The sequence below is a fragment of the Chrysemys picta genome, chromosome 11 (assembly GCF_011386835.1).
Source record: "Chrysemys picta bellii isolate R12L10 chromosome 11, ASM1138683v2, whole genome shotgun sequence".
Lineage (NCBI taxonomy): Eukaryota > Metazoa > Chordata > Testudines > Emydidae > Chrysemys > Chrysemys picta.
The window spans coordinates 55,599,473-55,616,105 of record NC_088801.1 but is presented as its reverse complement, the minus strand read 5'-3'; the positions used below and the strand labels follow the sequence as shown (position 1 = coordinate 55,616,105).

The 16,633-nt window shown below is 38.6% G+C and overlaps 1 protein-coding gene across 1 annotated transcript; it reads left to right on the top strand.

Moving 5' to 3' along the window:
* The first annotated feature begins 7,185 nt into the window (after nucleotides 1-7,185).
* C11H2orf66 (chromosome 11 C2orf66 homolog) lies at nucleotides 7,186-16,586 on the top strand. The gene is made up of 4 exons (XM_065560873.1): nucleotides 7,186-11,432; nucleotides 11,970-12,110; nucleotides 13,988-14,188; nucleotides 16,268-16,586. Exons 2-3 carry the CDS (start codon nucleotides 11,988-11,990, stop codon nucleotides 14,168-14,170), a joined length of 306 nt encoding a protein of 101 aa, XP_065416945.1. The 5' UTR covers nucleotides 7,186-11,432; nucleotides 11,970-11,987; the 3' UTR covers nucleotides 14,171-14,188; nucleotides 16,268-16,586.
* Nucleotides 16,587-16,633: the final 47 nt, after the last annotated feature.

Below are 16,633 nucleotides of genomic sequence, written 5' to 3'. Positions count from 1 at the left end.
GACATTTGTTCAGTTTTAGTGTTAGATTTTTTACATTCCATTTTTGGAAAATAAGTGAGCTAGTTTATATAACACTTAGCACTGTGTTGTAAACTGTTTTAAAAAGTTCATTACCTTAGTAAAACATGCACATTTGCCACCAAAGCTATATGTAACTGTTATATACCTCTTGATGTTTGTGCCGATGACCTACATTTAATAGACAAATTCATACTGGACTAAATAAAATCAAGTTTTTCTACTTAATTTTTTTTAAAACCTGGAACTTTAAGCTAGCATTCAAAATGAATAAGTATTTAAAATCTTTCTTTGAAAACCTTTTAGAATGGTAGTACTTTGATATATTAATAATGAAAGAATGCAAATCAAAGTTCTTCTTTTAAAGAGTTCTATGTGTTTTAAAGCTTAAACTAAATAAAGTGTATAAATTTGTACCTTGGAAAACCCTTACTACAGTATTTCTGTTTTCTAATAATTTTTAAATTACTTTAGAAAAATTCGGCAGCCTTTCTTTAGTCAGGCAAATCTCCTTGGCCCCCAATTCTGCAAGGTACTTAAGCATGTGCCTACCAGAATTGAGGCCTAAGAAAGAACTGTGATATTTGGCCCTTTATTTGGATTCAGACTTAGGGCTTGATCCTGCAAACCCTTACATAGGTAGTCCTGACTCATGAGTAATCCCACTTTACACTCTGCTCTTGCAAGCATGTCTGCATGGGCACAAGACCTGACTGTGTGGAGCTTCTTGCAGGATCAGGACCATAGTCTATAAGGGTTTATGTCAGTAAAGGTTTGCAGGATCATTACCTAACCCTAAGGCATATTTGTGCAAACACTGTCAAGCGTTGTGTTCACAGTAATAAATGCTATAACTAGCATCTTAAGTTTATGCAGGATCGATCCATTAGAAATCAGTGTTTTGAAGCTTTGTGTGTTCATCAAAATACCAACAAGTGAGAAAATGTTTGTATTTACTCTAAATCTGAAAAAATGTATGAAGCATTTTGATTTTAAGTTTTTTATTTCTATTGCAGTGTTTGACTATTAACAATTTTATTCTGGTGAAAATCAAAACTTTAATATTCAATTATGTAACTGCAGTTTGAGAACAATATTGGAGATACTTCAGTAACTGACAACTATAACATTACAGCACTCTACAAAGAATAAAAATGACACACACAATTAGAATGCCAAACCAAAATGAAAATGACATAATATTTTCTCACTGTGATTTAAAGCATGTAGTTTTGTGGGGCAAAACATTGTGCCTTAAACAATTAAATGAATACACTGCAGTTCTAGCCTGTAAACGTCTGTAGCCTCTGATTACATTGTGGAAGTCCATATGAAGTTGGCCAAAGAATTTTTTTTTAAGTATGGATCATAACTGCAACTTGATTGAGTAGCAGGAGAAAGGGGGATGTTAGTTTCTTACTCTTCCTGTGTTAGCTGTGGCATTCTTGGAGGCCTCCACTATTTTTAAATACAACTAAATTTTCTTTACATTGGTTGCTTTGAATCCAAACCTTAAAATCAGGAAATTCAGAATTGTTGTTTACATTTAATTCCTGAACTCATTCACACACACACACACAGAGTAGCAAGACGTATAAGCCTCAGGTGTGTGTCTTGGCTTTCGTTGCTTTTTGTGTCACAATCCTAATCTTCTATAGAAATTAATTGTAATTATATTAAGATTTTATTTTTTCCTCTAGAAACCTTACCTAAAGCTGTAAAGACCACAGAAAGTATTGTATTTAACAATGAATAGTTAATATCTCGGCCTATTTAAAAGCAAAAGGGTATAATACTGCAGTTGCCCCATAAGCATTGTATAGTGAATTATATTTCTGAAGAGAAAATAATTATTTTACATATAACCTGCAAAGGATTTTAAAAAATAGACACGCCATATTTTGGATCCTTCTGTTACATTAAAGCCTTTCAGATTCTTTTATTGTTAATGTTGGTATTTTATTTTATTTTTATTTTATTTTTTTTATTTTATTTTATTTATTTTTTAAGACTATGAGGACAGTCAACTGTGGCTTTTCTGGCTCTTGGTATAGGACTTAATGGATATCAGAAGATTGTTAACCCTCACTTTTCAATTGAAGGGGCAGGGATGTTGAATCTAGAACAAAGATGCCCTTTCTTCAAAATGTTAAATAGTCATTGGACTTGAAAACTTTTATTTTTATTAATTCCTGTTTAAATGGTGTGAGTAAAAATCTTCTCCTATCAGTCACTCAGCTTTCACTCTCTTGACTCTTTAGCTGTTGTCATTTTGCTAGTTCCAATCATTGTTCCTTTCCAGGCTAGCCAAAACCTGAATTTCTAATATGAAAAATCTTTAAAAAAAACAAAAAACATTACCACACACCGCGTACCAATGTTGAGAGCACCTTTATACATCATAACCAAAAAAATTGAACAAGCCCAATAATTTTTGTTTCCTTTGCAGATCATCTTTTAGATTCTCCTCCAAATGCCATGATGGACTCTTGCCCCTGCAAAATATCAGTTCATACTGTTTTAAAGTACACCTCTACCCTGATATAACGCGGTCCTCGGGAGCCAAAAAATCTCACTGCCTTATAGGTGAGACCCCGTTATATCAGGTTTGGTCTGGTACAGCAAGAGCCGCTATGCCGTGGTGGACTGGACCGACTTCCCCGGCGGTGATTTAAAGGGCCCGGTGCTCCAGCCACTTCAGGGAGCCCCAGGCCCTTTAAATCACCGCCGGAGCTCTGGCAGCAGGGCTCGGGCGGTCATTTAAAGGGCCCGGTGCTCCACACGAATTCAGATATAATGCGGTAAAGCAGCGGGGCTCGGGTGGCGCTTTAAAGGGCCCGGGGCTCCCCGCTGCTTTACTGCATTATATCCGAATTCGTGTTATATCGGGTCATGTTCTATCGGGGTAGAGGTGTAATTATGAGAGCTCTTAAAAATGTTGGAAACCACAAACAATTTTGGAATTTTTATAATTTCCAAACAGCCTAATTGACTTTTTTGTAAAATTTTTCTTACGGTTTCAGATCTTGTATGGTCAGTTTAAACCTGGTGTGAATGTTTTTGGTGGAGTTAACCCCAGCAGTTACAGGTTTATAGAGACTGTTGACAGGGTCTTAATTAAAGTTGTGTGAATGTTGCGGTTATCATCAGTTATCATTCTTTATAAAAATGATTGTAATTGAGTTCTCAAATACATTTTGTGCAATATATGATAAATATACTTAGGGCCTGATCCTGTGAGGTGCTGAACACTCCTTGAAAGATGTTGAGTACCTTACTGAAATCAAAGAAAGTTGAGAGCTCTCACCATCTCGCAATGTTGTGCTCTTGGAGACACATCCTTTTTCTATTGACATTATATTTGAACGGGAACTCGTTTGGGACCTTCATGTACTGTGTGAAGTGTCTACTCTCTGCAGTATGTACTCCAAATTTAATTTTTACTTGTCTTTTCCACACAAATGTGCATGACTTTTGGAGTATCTTGTCCAGCATTATATATACTGTATTAAATACACATCTTATTTTTTGTATATAATTTTTGTATGGTACACTAACACATTAATATAAATGGTTGTAATTCACAAAAAGTGTCACTTATTAGTCATACTGTGTGCAGAGTGTTGTGAATGTTGTTACCTGTATTTTTACCTATGCTATTGGGCATAGTGGTGAACATTTGCCTTTGGTCTTTGCTCAGGTATTGATGGAGCAGTTTAGTGCTTTTCTTTCTAAATTGTAATACTTGGTATTCTAAGTATTCAAAAGGTAAAATAAAAACAGTGAACAAAAAAAGCATGTGTATTAATAGCATTACTTGGGGAATTTTATAATTTGTTTGTTCAGACCTAAAGAGTACATGGCTTACTTGGGACTCAGGAAGCAGTAATTATACTCCATATAGAGTAGATTCCAAAATGTTAATTTATGCTTAGTTAGTAGGCACGCATCATCTGCCTAGCTCTTATAAGGGAAAATATAATAAACTGAGATGATGCTTGCTGAAAAATCTAACTATTCTTTCCTCACCTCTAGTCTGTCTTCTTTCCCAAACTGTTAATATTTCACATAGTATTTTCTTATACAGTATAACTGTAGTTTTCTCACCTTTCTCTCCGCAGCCCTGGGACCTGGTGGGTAAGTTAAGTTACCAAAGTTGTTTTGTCACAATTTGGTAGGTTCTCATTCAGTAGGTATTCTGGCTCCCTGACAAACTGGAATTGGAAGTGGGTTAGGAGAAGCAACTCCTAAAGAAGGTAGGGTATGGGGTAGGAGCTCCTACCCACTGGTACAGTGGGGAGACAACCCTCTCTTCCTCATGCCCCCTTTAACCCTCAGACCAGGGGGAGGGTATTGGATCTCATCAAGGGTGCTGGGACCAGGTTAATGGGATGGGGAGCTGTCTGCATCCCTTCACACGATGGAATGGAATACAAAAGGAGGATGACTGCACTGGGCACACCATTGCCGAATAGTTCCCAGATATGTTACTTTCAGATGATCAGATATGTTACCTAACAAAGTTTCAGCCTAGTTAAACCACATTCCTGGTGTTTTATCTTTCTGCTCTCTCCAGGACACCACCTGGTCTGGTTTCTTTTCTTTTTTCCCCCATGATCATTGCTCAAGAACAGTTGGGGTTGGTGGGGGTTTTGTTTTGTTTTTTGTTTTGTTTTTTCGTTTGGATTTGGATTTTTTTGGATTTGGATTTCACTGCAGCTTTCATATCTATGTATCAATCTGCAATCCCTGTTCAGACTTCATTTTCTTAATGTAATGCATTTGATTATCAGAGTATCTCATAACAGCTTTTTCTGATTTGAACTTGGTGAATGCATTTCTGGGATGTCTCTCTCACATAAACAAAGTGAAAAGGTTTAATTAAAAGGTAGTTTGTTTTTGGTTTTATTTGGGGTATTTTGTTTGGATTTTATGGTGTTCCAATGGCGGGGGAGGGGGTTAAAGATATAGAGAAGTGACTTCCTAAAGGCTGATCATCTGAAAGTGTTGCCTTAGTTTAAGGAATTGTTATCTAACTTCAGTGAAGTTTAATTCAGATACACATTAATATTCATATTATAATGTACAGTGTATTTAATTAACAATCTTCAGTTTGGCAGGGATGTGTCCATTTAGATAGGTTTGCTGAGAAAAGCAGAATCTGAATTTAGACACATTTGAAGTGGCACATTTTGATAGCTGGAAAGCATTTGTGAAGCCAACCACTGTCCTCATAGAAGGATGTAATTTTGTCTAATGAGTATAATTGCACTAATAGTACTCAATTCTGAATGTGTACTATTTGTCTGAGTTTACTTCACTGAAAAGGTTGCAGTTGAATTATCTTTCAAAAATATGCTTTTGGCCAAAAAAGAGTCCCAGTATTGAAGCCAGTGCTAAATCTGTTCACACTTCATTTTGGCTCAGTAACAAACATAATTTCAGATAAAAGATTATTGAATTAAAAAGAGAACCTTCAACAAGGATAAAATAATTGACTCTCTCATGTTTGTGCCTACATCATCAGCCACCCAATGTTCATGGTTTCTGTTAAACTCAGTTATATGGAGCATAGGCTCCTCCAGAAGCAATGTAATTTTTGAAAATTCACATTAGTTCTCAGCATATTTACTAGTAGAATATATTGAGAGTGTCAAAATACACTTTTAGGAGAAATATTTCACTCCCTACTGAAATACTTTAAAAAGTTTAAATAGAAATAGGGGAATGAAGACGTATAAGCAACTTGGTATGCAAACGATCATGAAGATTACATATTTGTACAAGACTTTCAGATTAGGAATATACTTCCAGGACTCAATTTGATCAAAATCTTTGTTCTTCAAACTATCTCTAATATCTTCAAATTCACTGAAGCTTTCATTTCTATGTACCAATCAGATATCTGCAATCCCTGTTCAGACTTTCATTTTCTTAATGTAATGCATTTGATTATCAGAGTATCTCATAACAGCTTTTTCTGATTTGAACTTGGCAAATGTATTTCTGGGATGTCTCTCTCACACACAAAGTGGAAAGGTTTAATTAAAAGGTAGTTTGTTTTTGGTTTTATTTGGGGTATTTTGTTTGGATTTTTTTTTTTTTTTGGTGTTCCAACAGTCTTGCCACATTCTCGTGCAGCAGACCGATTCTCTGAATTTCTGGGGTTATATTAGTAGGACCCATAAAGTGAAACTACATTTTCAACGGCTACTCTCTCTGCTCTAAAAGCAGTCTGCCTACTCCAACAAAGCATTGATGTCTTTTTGATCTGTCTGATCATGTGATCCAAGTACAACTGAGTCTGAGAACTCCTCTGTGGGGTCATCTTGGCTATTGGACTCCTTGCTTCTTTGTAGGGCATAGTGTGGTTCAGTACAAAAGACAACTTCTTGACAGATTTTTGCAGCTTATTTAGGATTTTTTTATTTGTTCAGATGGGACCTGATTTCATCACAAAAGTGTTGTATGGGAAGGCAGAGTCAGAAGAAATGCATCAAGTCTCCTTTTTCCTTCCCATAGTTCCAGCAGAGGTTTTACTCATTTAACTACAGAGCTATATCTCCTACTCAGAAAGAATCATCGTGGGGTATATACAAAAACAGTAGGTTAAACGTAAGTAGACTCAAAGTCTAAAGTTAAAGCATTATGTATTGTCAACTACCCTTTGCAAATTTAAAATATAATCAAAATTTAATTTACATTCCTTTATAACATGGATTACTCTTTGAAAATTAGCATTCATCAAATTTAAATTATTTGATTTGTTTTGTTTTACATTTTAAAAAGTACATTAAACTAATCATCAACATAATTCTTGAACTGTCCATACAATAATAAGCAGCCTGTTCAATAACAGATGCCCCGAAGTATCTCAAATTATCAACCCACCTCTTTCTTCTGTGGCAAAGGGGAAAAATAGTGACACGTATATGCAAAATATTCATGCTTTAAAATATTCTTCAGTTTTAAGGTGCAGGCGTAGAATCATACAAGTGTAGGACTGGAAGGGACTTCATAAGGTCATCTAGTCTAGGGTTACCATATTTCAACAAGCAAAAAAGAGGACGGGAGGAGCCCCGCCCTAGCCCCGCCCCTGCCCCTCCCACTTCCCGCCCCACCAGAACCCCCAACCCTCCCCCCGTTCCTTGTCCCCTGACTGCCCCCTCCTGGGACCCCTGCCCCTAACTGCCCCCCGGGACTCCACTCCCTATCTAAGCCTCCTTGCCTCTTGTCCCCTGACTGCCCCAACCCTTATCCACACCCCCACCCCCAGACAGACCCCTGGGACTCCCACGCCCCATCCAACCACTCCCCACCCCCTGACAGCCCCCCCCAGAACTCCCAACCCATCTAAACCCCTCTGCTCCCTGTCCCCTGACTGCTCCGATCCCTCTCCACACTCCTGCCCCCTGACAGCCCCCCCAGAACTCCCAACCCATCTAAACCCCTCTGCTCCCTGTCCCCTGACTGCTCCGATCCCTCTCCCCACTCCTGCCCTCTGACAGCTCCCCCCCAGAACTCCCAGCCCCCTACCCCCCGCTCCTTGTCCCCTGACTGCCCCCTCCTGGGACCCCTGCTCCTAACTGCCCTCCAGAACCCCACCCCCTACCTAAGACTCCCTGTTCCTTGTCCCCTAACTGCCCCCTCCTAAGACCCCCCCCCAACTGCCCCCCAGGACCCTACCCCCTACCTGTACCCTGACTGCCCAAAACTTTCTCCACTCCCCTCCAAAAGCCCCCCCCGTTTCTTGACTGCCCCCTCCAGAACCTCCCTGTCCCTTCTCCTGCCCCCCCTTACCCTGCTGCTCAGAACAGGGTGTTGGGCTCTGTGCCAGCCGGACACATGGCTGAGCTCCCCTGCACAACACAAAACCCGGTCCCTGGCCCTGCACAGGGCTGCCGGAGCGGGCTGCAGGAGGAGGAGCTGCCGGCCGGCTCAGAATGCAGGGGGGGTGGGTGGGAGGAGGAAGCTGCTCCGGAGTCCAGCCCGGGACTTTCCTGCAGCCCTCCCAGCCGCCCGCTCTGCCAGGGGAGGGGGAAATCCCGGACATTGTGAGTGCTTTACAAATTCCCCCCGGACGCTATTTTTAGCACACAAAAGGAGGACATGTCCGGGTAAATCCGGACGAATGGTAACCCTAATCTAGTCCAGCACCCTGAATTCAAGGCAGGACTAAGTAATAAACCATTCCTGACAGGTGTTTGCCTAACCTGTTCTTAAAAACCTCCAATGACGGAGATTCCACAATCTCCCTAGGGCAATTTGTTCCAGTGCTTAACTAACCAGACAGGAAGTTTTTCCTAATGTCCAACCTAAACCTTCCTTGCTGCAATTTAAGCCCCTTGTTTCTTTTCCTATCCTCAGAGATTAACGAGAACAATTTTTCTCCCTCCTCCTTGTAACAATCTTTTATATAGTTGAAAACTGTTAGGTCTCCCCTCAGTCTTCTCCAGACTAAACAAACCCAATTTTCTAACTCTTTCCTCATAGATCATGATTTCTAGACCTTTAAGCATTTTTGTTGCTCTCCTATGGACTTTATACAATTTGTGCACATCTTTTCTGGCACCCAGAACTGGACACAATACTCCAGCACAGAGTAGAGCACTCTGGGATAGCTCCCGGAGGCCAGTACTGTCGAATTGCATCCACACTACCCCAAATTCAACCCAGCAAAGTCGATTTCAGCGCTAATCCCCTCGTCAGGGAAGGAGTACATAAATCGATTTTAAGAGCCCTTTAAGTTGACAAAAATGGCTTTGTCATGTGGACGGGTGCAGGGTTAAATTGATCTAATGCTGCTAAATTCGACCTAAACTCGTAGTGTAGACCAGGGCTAAGACTCAATGAGCCTTTGCTTTAGCTGACCATAGAAGCAGCTATTTTCTCCTGGTCCAGGTACTGAGAGTTTTTATGGGATATTTTTGACTCTGATTTCATTTCAAGAACAAGAATATAATGATTTTAGTTCAGAGGCCAACATAAAATATGTAACAGCATCTCCTTCCGCTCCCCTCATTGCCAAAACAAACCACTAGATAGCTCGTCAAGTCTGAGACAAGTGATACCTTTGGACTCGTCCTGTTGCCATTAAAGTCAGAGAAATTTGCATTGTCTTATACAACAGTAGGATCAGCCACAATCAGGGAGTGGTAGGAGTACAAATGTGAGATATTAGGTTAGAAAGCTAAATTACAGTACAGGAGTTGATTAATACAGAAGTAGTAATGGGCAATTTCAGATGTTTATAATGGATATAGAAATTAAAAAGATTTTTTTCAACACATCGTTCAATTATTGTATTAGTCATATTCAATTTAGTCTGCAGCCAATATATCATGTAGATAAGATGCCCACATTATAAGATAATAAAATAAAACACCTGAAATTGCTTCTATTCTGAAGAACTATCTAGATAGTATATGTTTTTGTCTGTTCATTTGCGGGGGTTTTTGAGTGAATGCAGACAGAAAAGCAATAATGGCTTCTACAGCAGCAAGTCCTAAAAAAAATGAGATGAACAATATATACTTTTTCAGGACATATCAGAAATGTTTTATTTTTCCATGTTACTTCTAATTATTTTTCTCACTTGTTTATATTTTTAAAATATTATTATTTGTATTACAGTAGTGCATAGAGGCCTCAACAGAGGGGAGGGCCTTGTGCTAGGTGTGGTACAGATGCTTAGCAAAAGCCAATCCCTGCCTGAAGCCCCTACAATCTAAATAGATAAGACAATCCCCAGGTTACAGACAGGGAAGTGCGGCACAAAGATTAAGTGACTTGCCCATGATCACATAGGAAGCCAATGGCAGAGCCAGACATTCAATCCAGATCACCGGAGTTCCAGGACTGAGATCTCTTAATCGAGGAGCAACAGTTTGTTTTTTTCATGCAACGTGGCCAATTAACTTTTTTTAATAACTGTTTCTATGGGGGGAAAGTAAATAGCAAAGACAAAGATGAGTTAATTATTGGATCAGTTTATGTTCTCTTTCTGGTCTCATTAAAATCTGCAGAAACCTCCAGGAAAAACACAGCCTCTTCTGTGTCTACAAACAGAATTGCTGGAGTGAAACTTGGTGAATGCCCTGGAACTGCAGTGAAACCAGAAGTTTTCCCCACTAGGGGACACTGAGGTCCTTCCCAACTTTCACCTGCCTTCTATGAGAAGCATCTGCTTGACAGACATATAAAGTGTGTGGGGGGTGTTTATGTGTGCTGTGACTAGCTTATTCTGTCAGACTGGTTAATTTAAAATAGCTGAAACCCCGTTAAGTTTACTCAGCCTTTCCCCCTTCGTTCTGTTTCTCCTGTTGTTGCTGTCCCTGGTGCTGATCTGAAAGCCAGAATGCATGTACTTAAGAACTCAATGTCTCCAAGCTGCCCACAGATAACAAAAACAAAGCAGTTAAAACACTCTAGTCTAAATACTACAATAACTCCTAGTGTAACCTATAAGATAATCTATGTGCTAGGTACACACATTACTATAGATAGCAAAATGATGCAACTGGAATTTTATTTGTGTTAGCGAAGTCAGGGTTCATAGAGCCATAGATCAGTGTCTTTAAAAAGTTTAAATCTCAATAAATAAAGATACACACCTACTGGTATGGCATTCTATACAAATATTTATTAAGAATAATAATGGACTGTTGCTAAAAGAATGACCAAGATTCCCAACTTGAAAAGTGACAGTTTGGTGCAACTGCTGTAACTAAAATATTCTTTAAACTGTCAGGAGAAAAATATATGAGGAGAACTAAAATCAAATGTCATAGCAGTTTTGAACTGATATTATTGAATAAGAACAAGTTAAACAGTGTAGTCCTTTTTAGAATCTTTGTCTGTAATACCTTGGAATCATCCACTCTAGTATCCCCATATGCAATCTGTAAATGAATGCAGATAACATCAGGATATCAGGTCAATACTTTCATTAAGGTGCTAAGATTTTGCATCTTGAAATAGACCTCACCTTGCTGTCTTCCAGCACTAGGAAATTGCTCTATATCTAGCTTATCTTGGAAATCCTTCTGCTAGATATTATTAACTGAAAAACAAATGTATAAAATTGATTTAAAAGTAACATTTTATTAAGCTTCCACCATCCCTGCAGGAAATTTCTTTATTTTGCCATCCACAAATTTTCAGTGATGTGGCTGGATGAGGAGGGAGGGCAGTGTGTGCTGCAAGATTTAGTAGCAACGGGCCTTAAGAGTATCGAGGATGAGATTCTCAAGGGTCTTTGTCATGGATGGAAATGGAATCATTACTGCAATACTACTAACGTCATTGGCACCCACCCACAGCCAGTCCACTAGCAATATAAGTGGAGAGATCAGTCTGTTTTGCAGATACAGACAGGCTAACCAGGAAGGGGCAAGCCAGAGCCAAACTTACAGGTAAGCTTTATTTAAGGAGAGAGTGAGAGTAAGGGTTGCATCAAGTTGTAAAATGTTCTATATTTATTATTAATTTATTATTTCATATATTTACTACATTTAGTTTTTCTCAAGCAGTTTTAAAATTGGGCTATCTGGATTTTTAATTATATTGCTATATTTTCCTCAGGGCACACAAAGATCTGCTGCTGTAACTAAATGATTAACTATTTTAGAACTATTATATGATGGAAATAGAGAGGGGATGCAGTGTCTCAGAGGTAGCAATGGAATGGGAAGCATTTCTTTAGGACTAATCTGTTCCTCAAGATACACTAAAGGCAGGGTAGGGGGAACACAGACACACACACACACACACACACACACACACTCCTCCTCCTCCTCCTCCTCTCCAGTAGGTAGATCCTCCTTGTCATGGACTGATTGATTGTTTTAAACCATTTATCCGCATTAATTATATGAAATGTTTGCTTTCATGTGTCAGTGGTGCACATTTTATAGAACTCATACAGTCTTGTTCTTTTCTCTCATGTGCAGCCTGCTCATCTCTCCAGCATGTGGAAAGTGGCACTTCTGGTTCTGGGTACTATACTTACTCTGAGGGGGTTGGCAAAGGGGGCTCCGCTGAGGCCAGAAGAAAAATGGAAACCTCTGGACAATCCCAGAAACCGAGATCTGGTAAGGAAACCCTGCAGGAAACATTGTAATGAAGCCCAAACTTTGTGTGTTTCTCATATTTAGGTTTCAGAGTAGCAGCCGTGTTACTCTGTATCCTCAAAAAGAACAGGAGTACTTGTGGCACCTTAGAGACTAACAAATTTATTAGAGCATAAGCTTTCGTGGACTACAGCCCACTTCTTCGGATGCATGTTCCATTCTATATGCATCCGAAGAAGTGGGTTGTAGTCCACGAAAGCTTATGCTCTAATAAATTTGTTAGTCTCTAAGGTGCCACAAGTACTCCTGTTCTTTTCTCATATTTAGGTGTCTCATTATAAGAATTTCTTACCTTTTGTAGTTAAAAACTTCCAAGTGAAAAGGGACCCTCTTAGCTAGTGTTAGTAACTCTGATGTGCTTTGTATGGTCAGTGTCAGCAGCCATCTGCACATGCTTTAATCTAACTTGAAGAAACACTTTCAATTTAATATACTGCACATGGATCTTCCTCATACCTATGTACAATACACATTAATTTAAAAAGAGATGTATTTTGATCTGTGAAAATACAACTAATTTTATCCAACAGAATAGGGATGCTCTGTGTGTTCTCCTAGTCCTGTTCTTGTTGACTGTATAGACAATATTGTTTAAGTCAAATGGTAAACCATGGTTTGAAAACACAAATATATTCATATCTGACACAGCACCTTGAATGGTTTAAGATCTGACAGCCAATTAACAATAACAGAATATTCAATTACAAAGGATTATTTATAAGGTCTTCTGCAAAAGTTGTGAGAAACATGTCAGTGGTTAGCGGCAATGTTTGCACTTGTTTGGAAGGTGACCAAATATAACATTTAAAAAATAGTAACTAAAACCTAATATTTTTGAACTATAACAAAGACTATCCAGCCAAAGGATCAGCTCAAATCAGTTGCAGGTGACTTTTAGGATAAATAAAATTGTACTGGAAAACCTGAGGCTACTGTGGCTGTTGCTAGAGGCTGCTCTTAATGGAGGTTTCACTGTGTGCCGTTTCTAAAGAAAATGTTAGCAAATTGGGCAGCATAATACTCGGATCACATTTCTTGTGCAGATCTTACAGGCTTTACATAAACTATACTCTTGTATAGTTTAGAACACATGTCAATTTGAGGGACTTCCAGATATTGTAGGCTGTTTAATAAGCTTCACAGTTAAGGTGTGTTCGTGTGTAAAAGGCATGCATTAAAAAGTTGAGTATCTACCCCATTAATCAATCCTTAAAGCCTAGGGATCTGAAGAAATAATTTAAGACCTTTGAAGCAGTCTGATTCCTGATTTATGCCACCTCTTATTTGGAAAACCAAAGCCAACAAATATTTTTTACTAATATTCTCAGTGTCAGAAGTATACACATTGTGGGGACTGGCAGTTGGGAGAGGTTTTCTCCTCTAGGTTACCAGTTTGAATCAGTACAGCTCAGCTGAGACCTCGCAGATTAATGGGTTGGTGGTCTTTGGACAGGTGTCCATATCACAAGGCCAGATTCTGACTCCCTTCCTCACGATGAGAAGTACCTTACTCCACATGCAATCCCATTAACTTCAGTGTCAGAATCTGGCAACAATTGCTGGGTCTGTGTGTGGCCAGTCCCATCATAGGGGCTAATGACTGTACTCAGCAAATGAATATGACTAAATCACTGCTAGGTGTAATCATTCCAGTTCACACTTGAAACACATTGTGAAAGCAGAGTGGAGCAGCTTGCTCTGCCATTGCCTGTGCTGTACATGTTTGTGGATAAAATAGAGGACTTCATTCCCATCCAGTTCCTTTCACAAGTATATTTACTTTGTTTTAATGGATATGATTATTCATTTTACATTTTTAAAATGTAAACTGTGTTCAGTTTTTCAGAACACTCCAGGGTTATTTTTCGGGAAGAGGTCTTGATCTGAGAAAGTTCCTAGATACTTTCTCCATGAATAATGACAGACCCAGGCCTGTAGCTATCTACTCGGATCCCACTGCTTCTGCATTTGCAGATTATGAAAAAAAGAAAAAATTATTTCAGAACTACTTCAAAGGCTGAAAGAAGCTGCTGACCAAGGTAAAAGTGATTGTTTTTCCTCTGTGCTGACCGTTACATGTGGTTGAGTTACAGATTTGGATTCTGGTAATTTTCCCTTCTATATGAAGGATAAAAAATAACTTGCTCTTGATAACACATCAGAAATGTGTGGTATTTTAACTCTCACTCAAAGGTGATTGAAATTTATTTAAGGAGAAATTTCTGGGGAGTTAATTTCTTTCTGGAATAACAGGAGTATATGCATGGTAAGAAGTATTCTGAAGTCAGAAGTTTATGCACTGCTTATGTCTCTAATTTATTTCCAGAGACACATACTTGACATTTGCTGGATTAAACAGGGAAAGATTTCAAGAGATCAAGTAAAACCTAGTACAATCTAAATTTTTCTAATGGAGGCAGATAGCCTCCCATGATATGTGCACATCAAGGAAAAAACAGACTCAAAAAAGAAAACATTACAGTAACAAAGAGTAATCGGCCTTTTAAATCTCTGTAAATGTGATGTTTTTATTTCTTCAATTAAAAGTGAAGGTTGGATAAAATAGTGTGCAAACTGATTCTATACTATATGAATCAAGCTTAGTATATCCATGACCAAATGTACTGCAGGGAACTTGGTTATTTATTTTGTATACTATATAAATAATAATCCTCTTTATGACAACAGGATGAGGGTAGCTAAGTATTATTGTCCCCATTCTACAAACAGTAAGAACTTCAATAGGATTTGGATCCCGCCCAAGGACCTACAAGGAGTCAGTGGCAGTGAAGGTTAAAATTCAGGAGTTCCTGGCTGCCAGTCCTGTGCTTAGCTCACTAGTCCATGGCTCTGTCTGAACTATGTAGCACACCACCACCATTCATTACATTATAGTGACAATTGTATTAATATTTTCATTTTAAATCACCTTTTGATGGGTTTAATTTGGAAAAAAAATCAGCACCACACAATGTAAAGTGGATTAAAAAGTGGTTTTAAAAGATGTGCTCTACCTCAATCAGAATGTATTAGTTTGGTGAAGGAATTATGGAGTAAAAATCTATGGCTTGTGTCACGCAGGAAGACAGACTAAATAATCATAGTGATCCCTTCTGGCTTTAAAATTTGTGAAGCTATGAAAATTCTAAACTCAAATAAATTCAAATGTGATTTAAATGACTCTTTGGGTTGTTTTTAGTAATAAATAGTGGGTAAGAGATGGTTTCTGAACATAAATTTCTGGCTGTTCATAAATGAAAATATTTGCTTTGAGTGTTCTTACAAAATAGTTTATATTTACTGTGAAATTACTAAATTACTGGACACTTGTGTTTTGCTGCATCGGCCACACAGAGGATAACTCAAGGTCTGGGGCCTAAGGAACATAAAACAACACTGATGTTTGACACAAACTGATGAAGACCTAGGAACACAGAATTAACTATGCTCCCCTATCCTTGATTTACTCTGTTGTCTAAATATTGCATCACATAAGATCAGATTCTGGGCCCCCAAAATATGATTCTGTTGTTAACTTGATGAAGATTTAGGGGCTGAAAGACTCGGCATTTAAAAAAAAAAATTAATTCTAACCAGGGTTTGTGTTCAGTTAATTACAACTTCCTAATCTCTCCACCCTATCAGTCTTGCAGCAACATAATGTGCTAAACACAACAGAACTGTACATTTCCACTGTAGGTGGGGACAGGATTTGAAATCCAGTCCTCAGGCACCACAGAGCTGTATTCCGGGTCTCCGTGCCATAATCATGCAGGGAGATGGGCAAGAATGGAAATTGTGTATTTGTACGTATGCAGCCAATGGCTGGTCCTATGAAAGATGAGTGGCCAGAAACAAGCAGCCACAGTAGCTCCACTGACACTACATGGCCTTGAGGAATCTGTTCCTCACCCTGACCCTTACAGAGATTACTCCCAGTCAGAAAAGATAATTTACTGGTTAACAATGCTCATGCTAATAATTTGGGATTTATGAGCCCATCTAAGTCAGTGGGAGTGTTTCAGTTAGGGTCCTTTGGCTTTGGATCCGACCCCATGTGCTTTTAAATGCTCCTACTTACCATTCTTATTTTATTATTTATTTGTTTTTCCTTTCAGGTGGTTACTTTTGGACTTCATGTGAATTGGAAGCATACATGGCAAAATGTTACTGCTTTGGGGTTTCTAACTATTATCTGACAATTTAACATTTTCTTCAGCATCCGAGTCTTTACATATACAAATCTGACATCTGGCTGCAATTGCCATATTTGCTCACTTTTCAGGTGGTGAGGTATGGATGGTTGTGAAGATTGGTCTGACAAGATTTTACTTGTTGAAATGTAAATGAAGGAAAAGTTCAATCTGATGTAGTATGTCTGACTATTCCTAATTGTCTTTGTCAAGGAATGTAAATAAATGTTACCTTTTAAATTGATTACATCTAGGTTTTAGATATCTGTTTTCTTGAATGGAATTTTACTG

Bases quoted from the DNA above. Each gene is read 5' to 3' on its own strand.
- C11H2orf66 (XM_065560873.1), top strand. From the start codon at position 11,988: ATGTGGAAAGTGGCACTTCTGGTTCTGGGTACTATACTTACTCTGAGG. The intron at 12,111-13,987 runs GTAAGGAAACCC...AACTGTGTTCAG, and splicing joins ATCCCAGAAACCGAGATCTG to TTTTTCAGAACACTCCAGGG.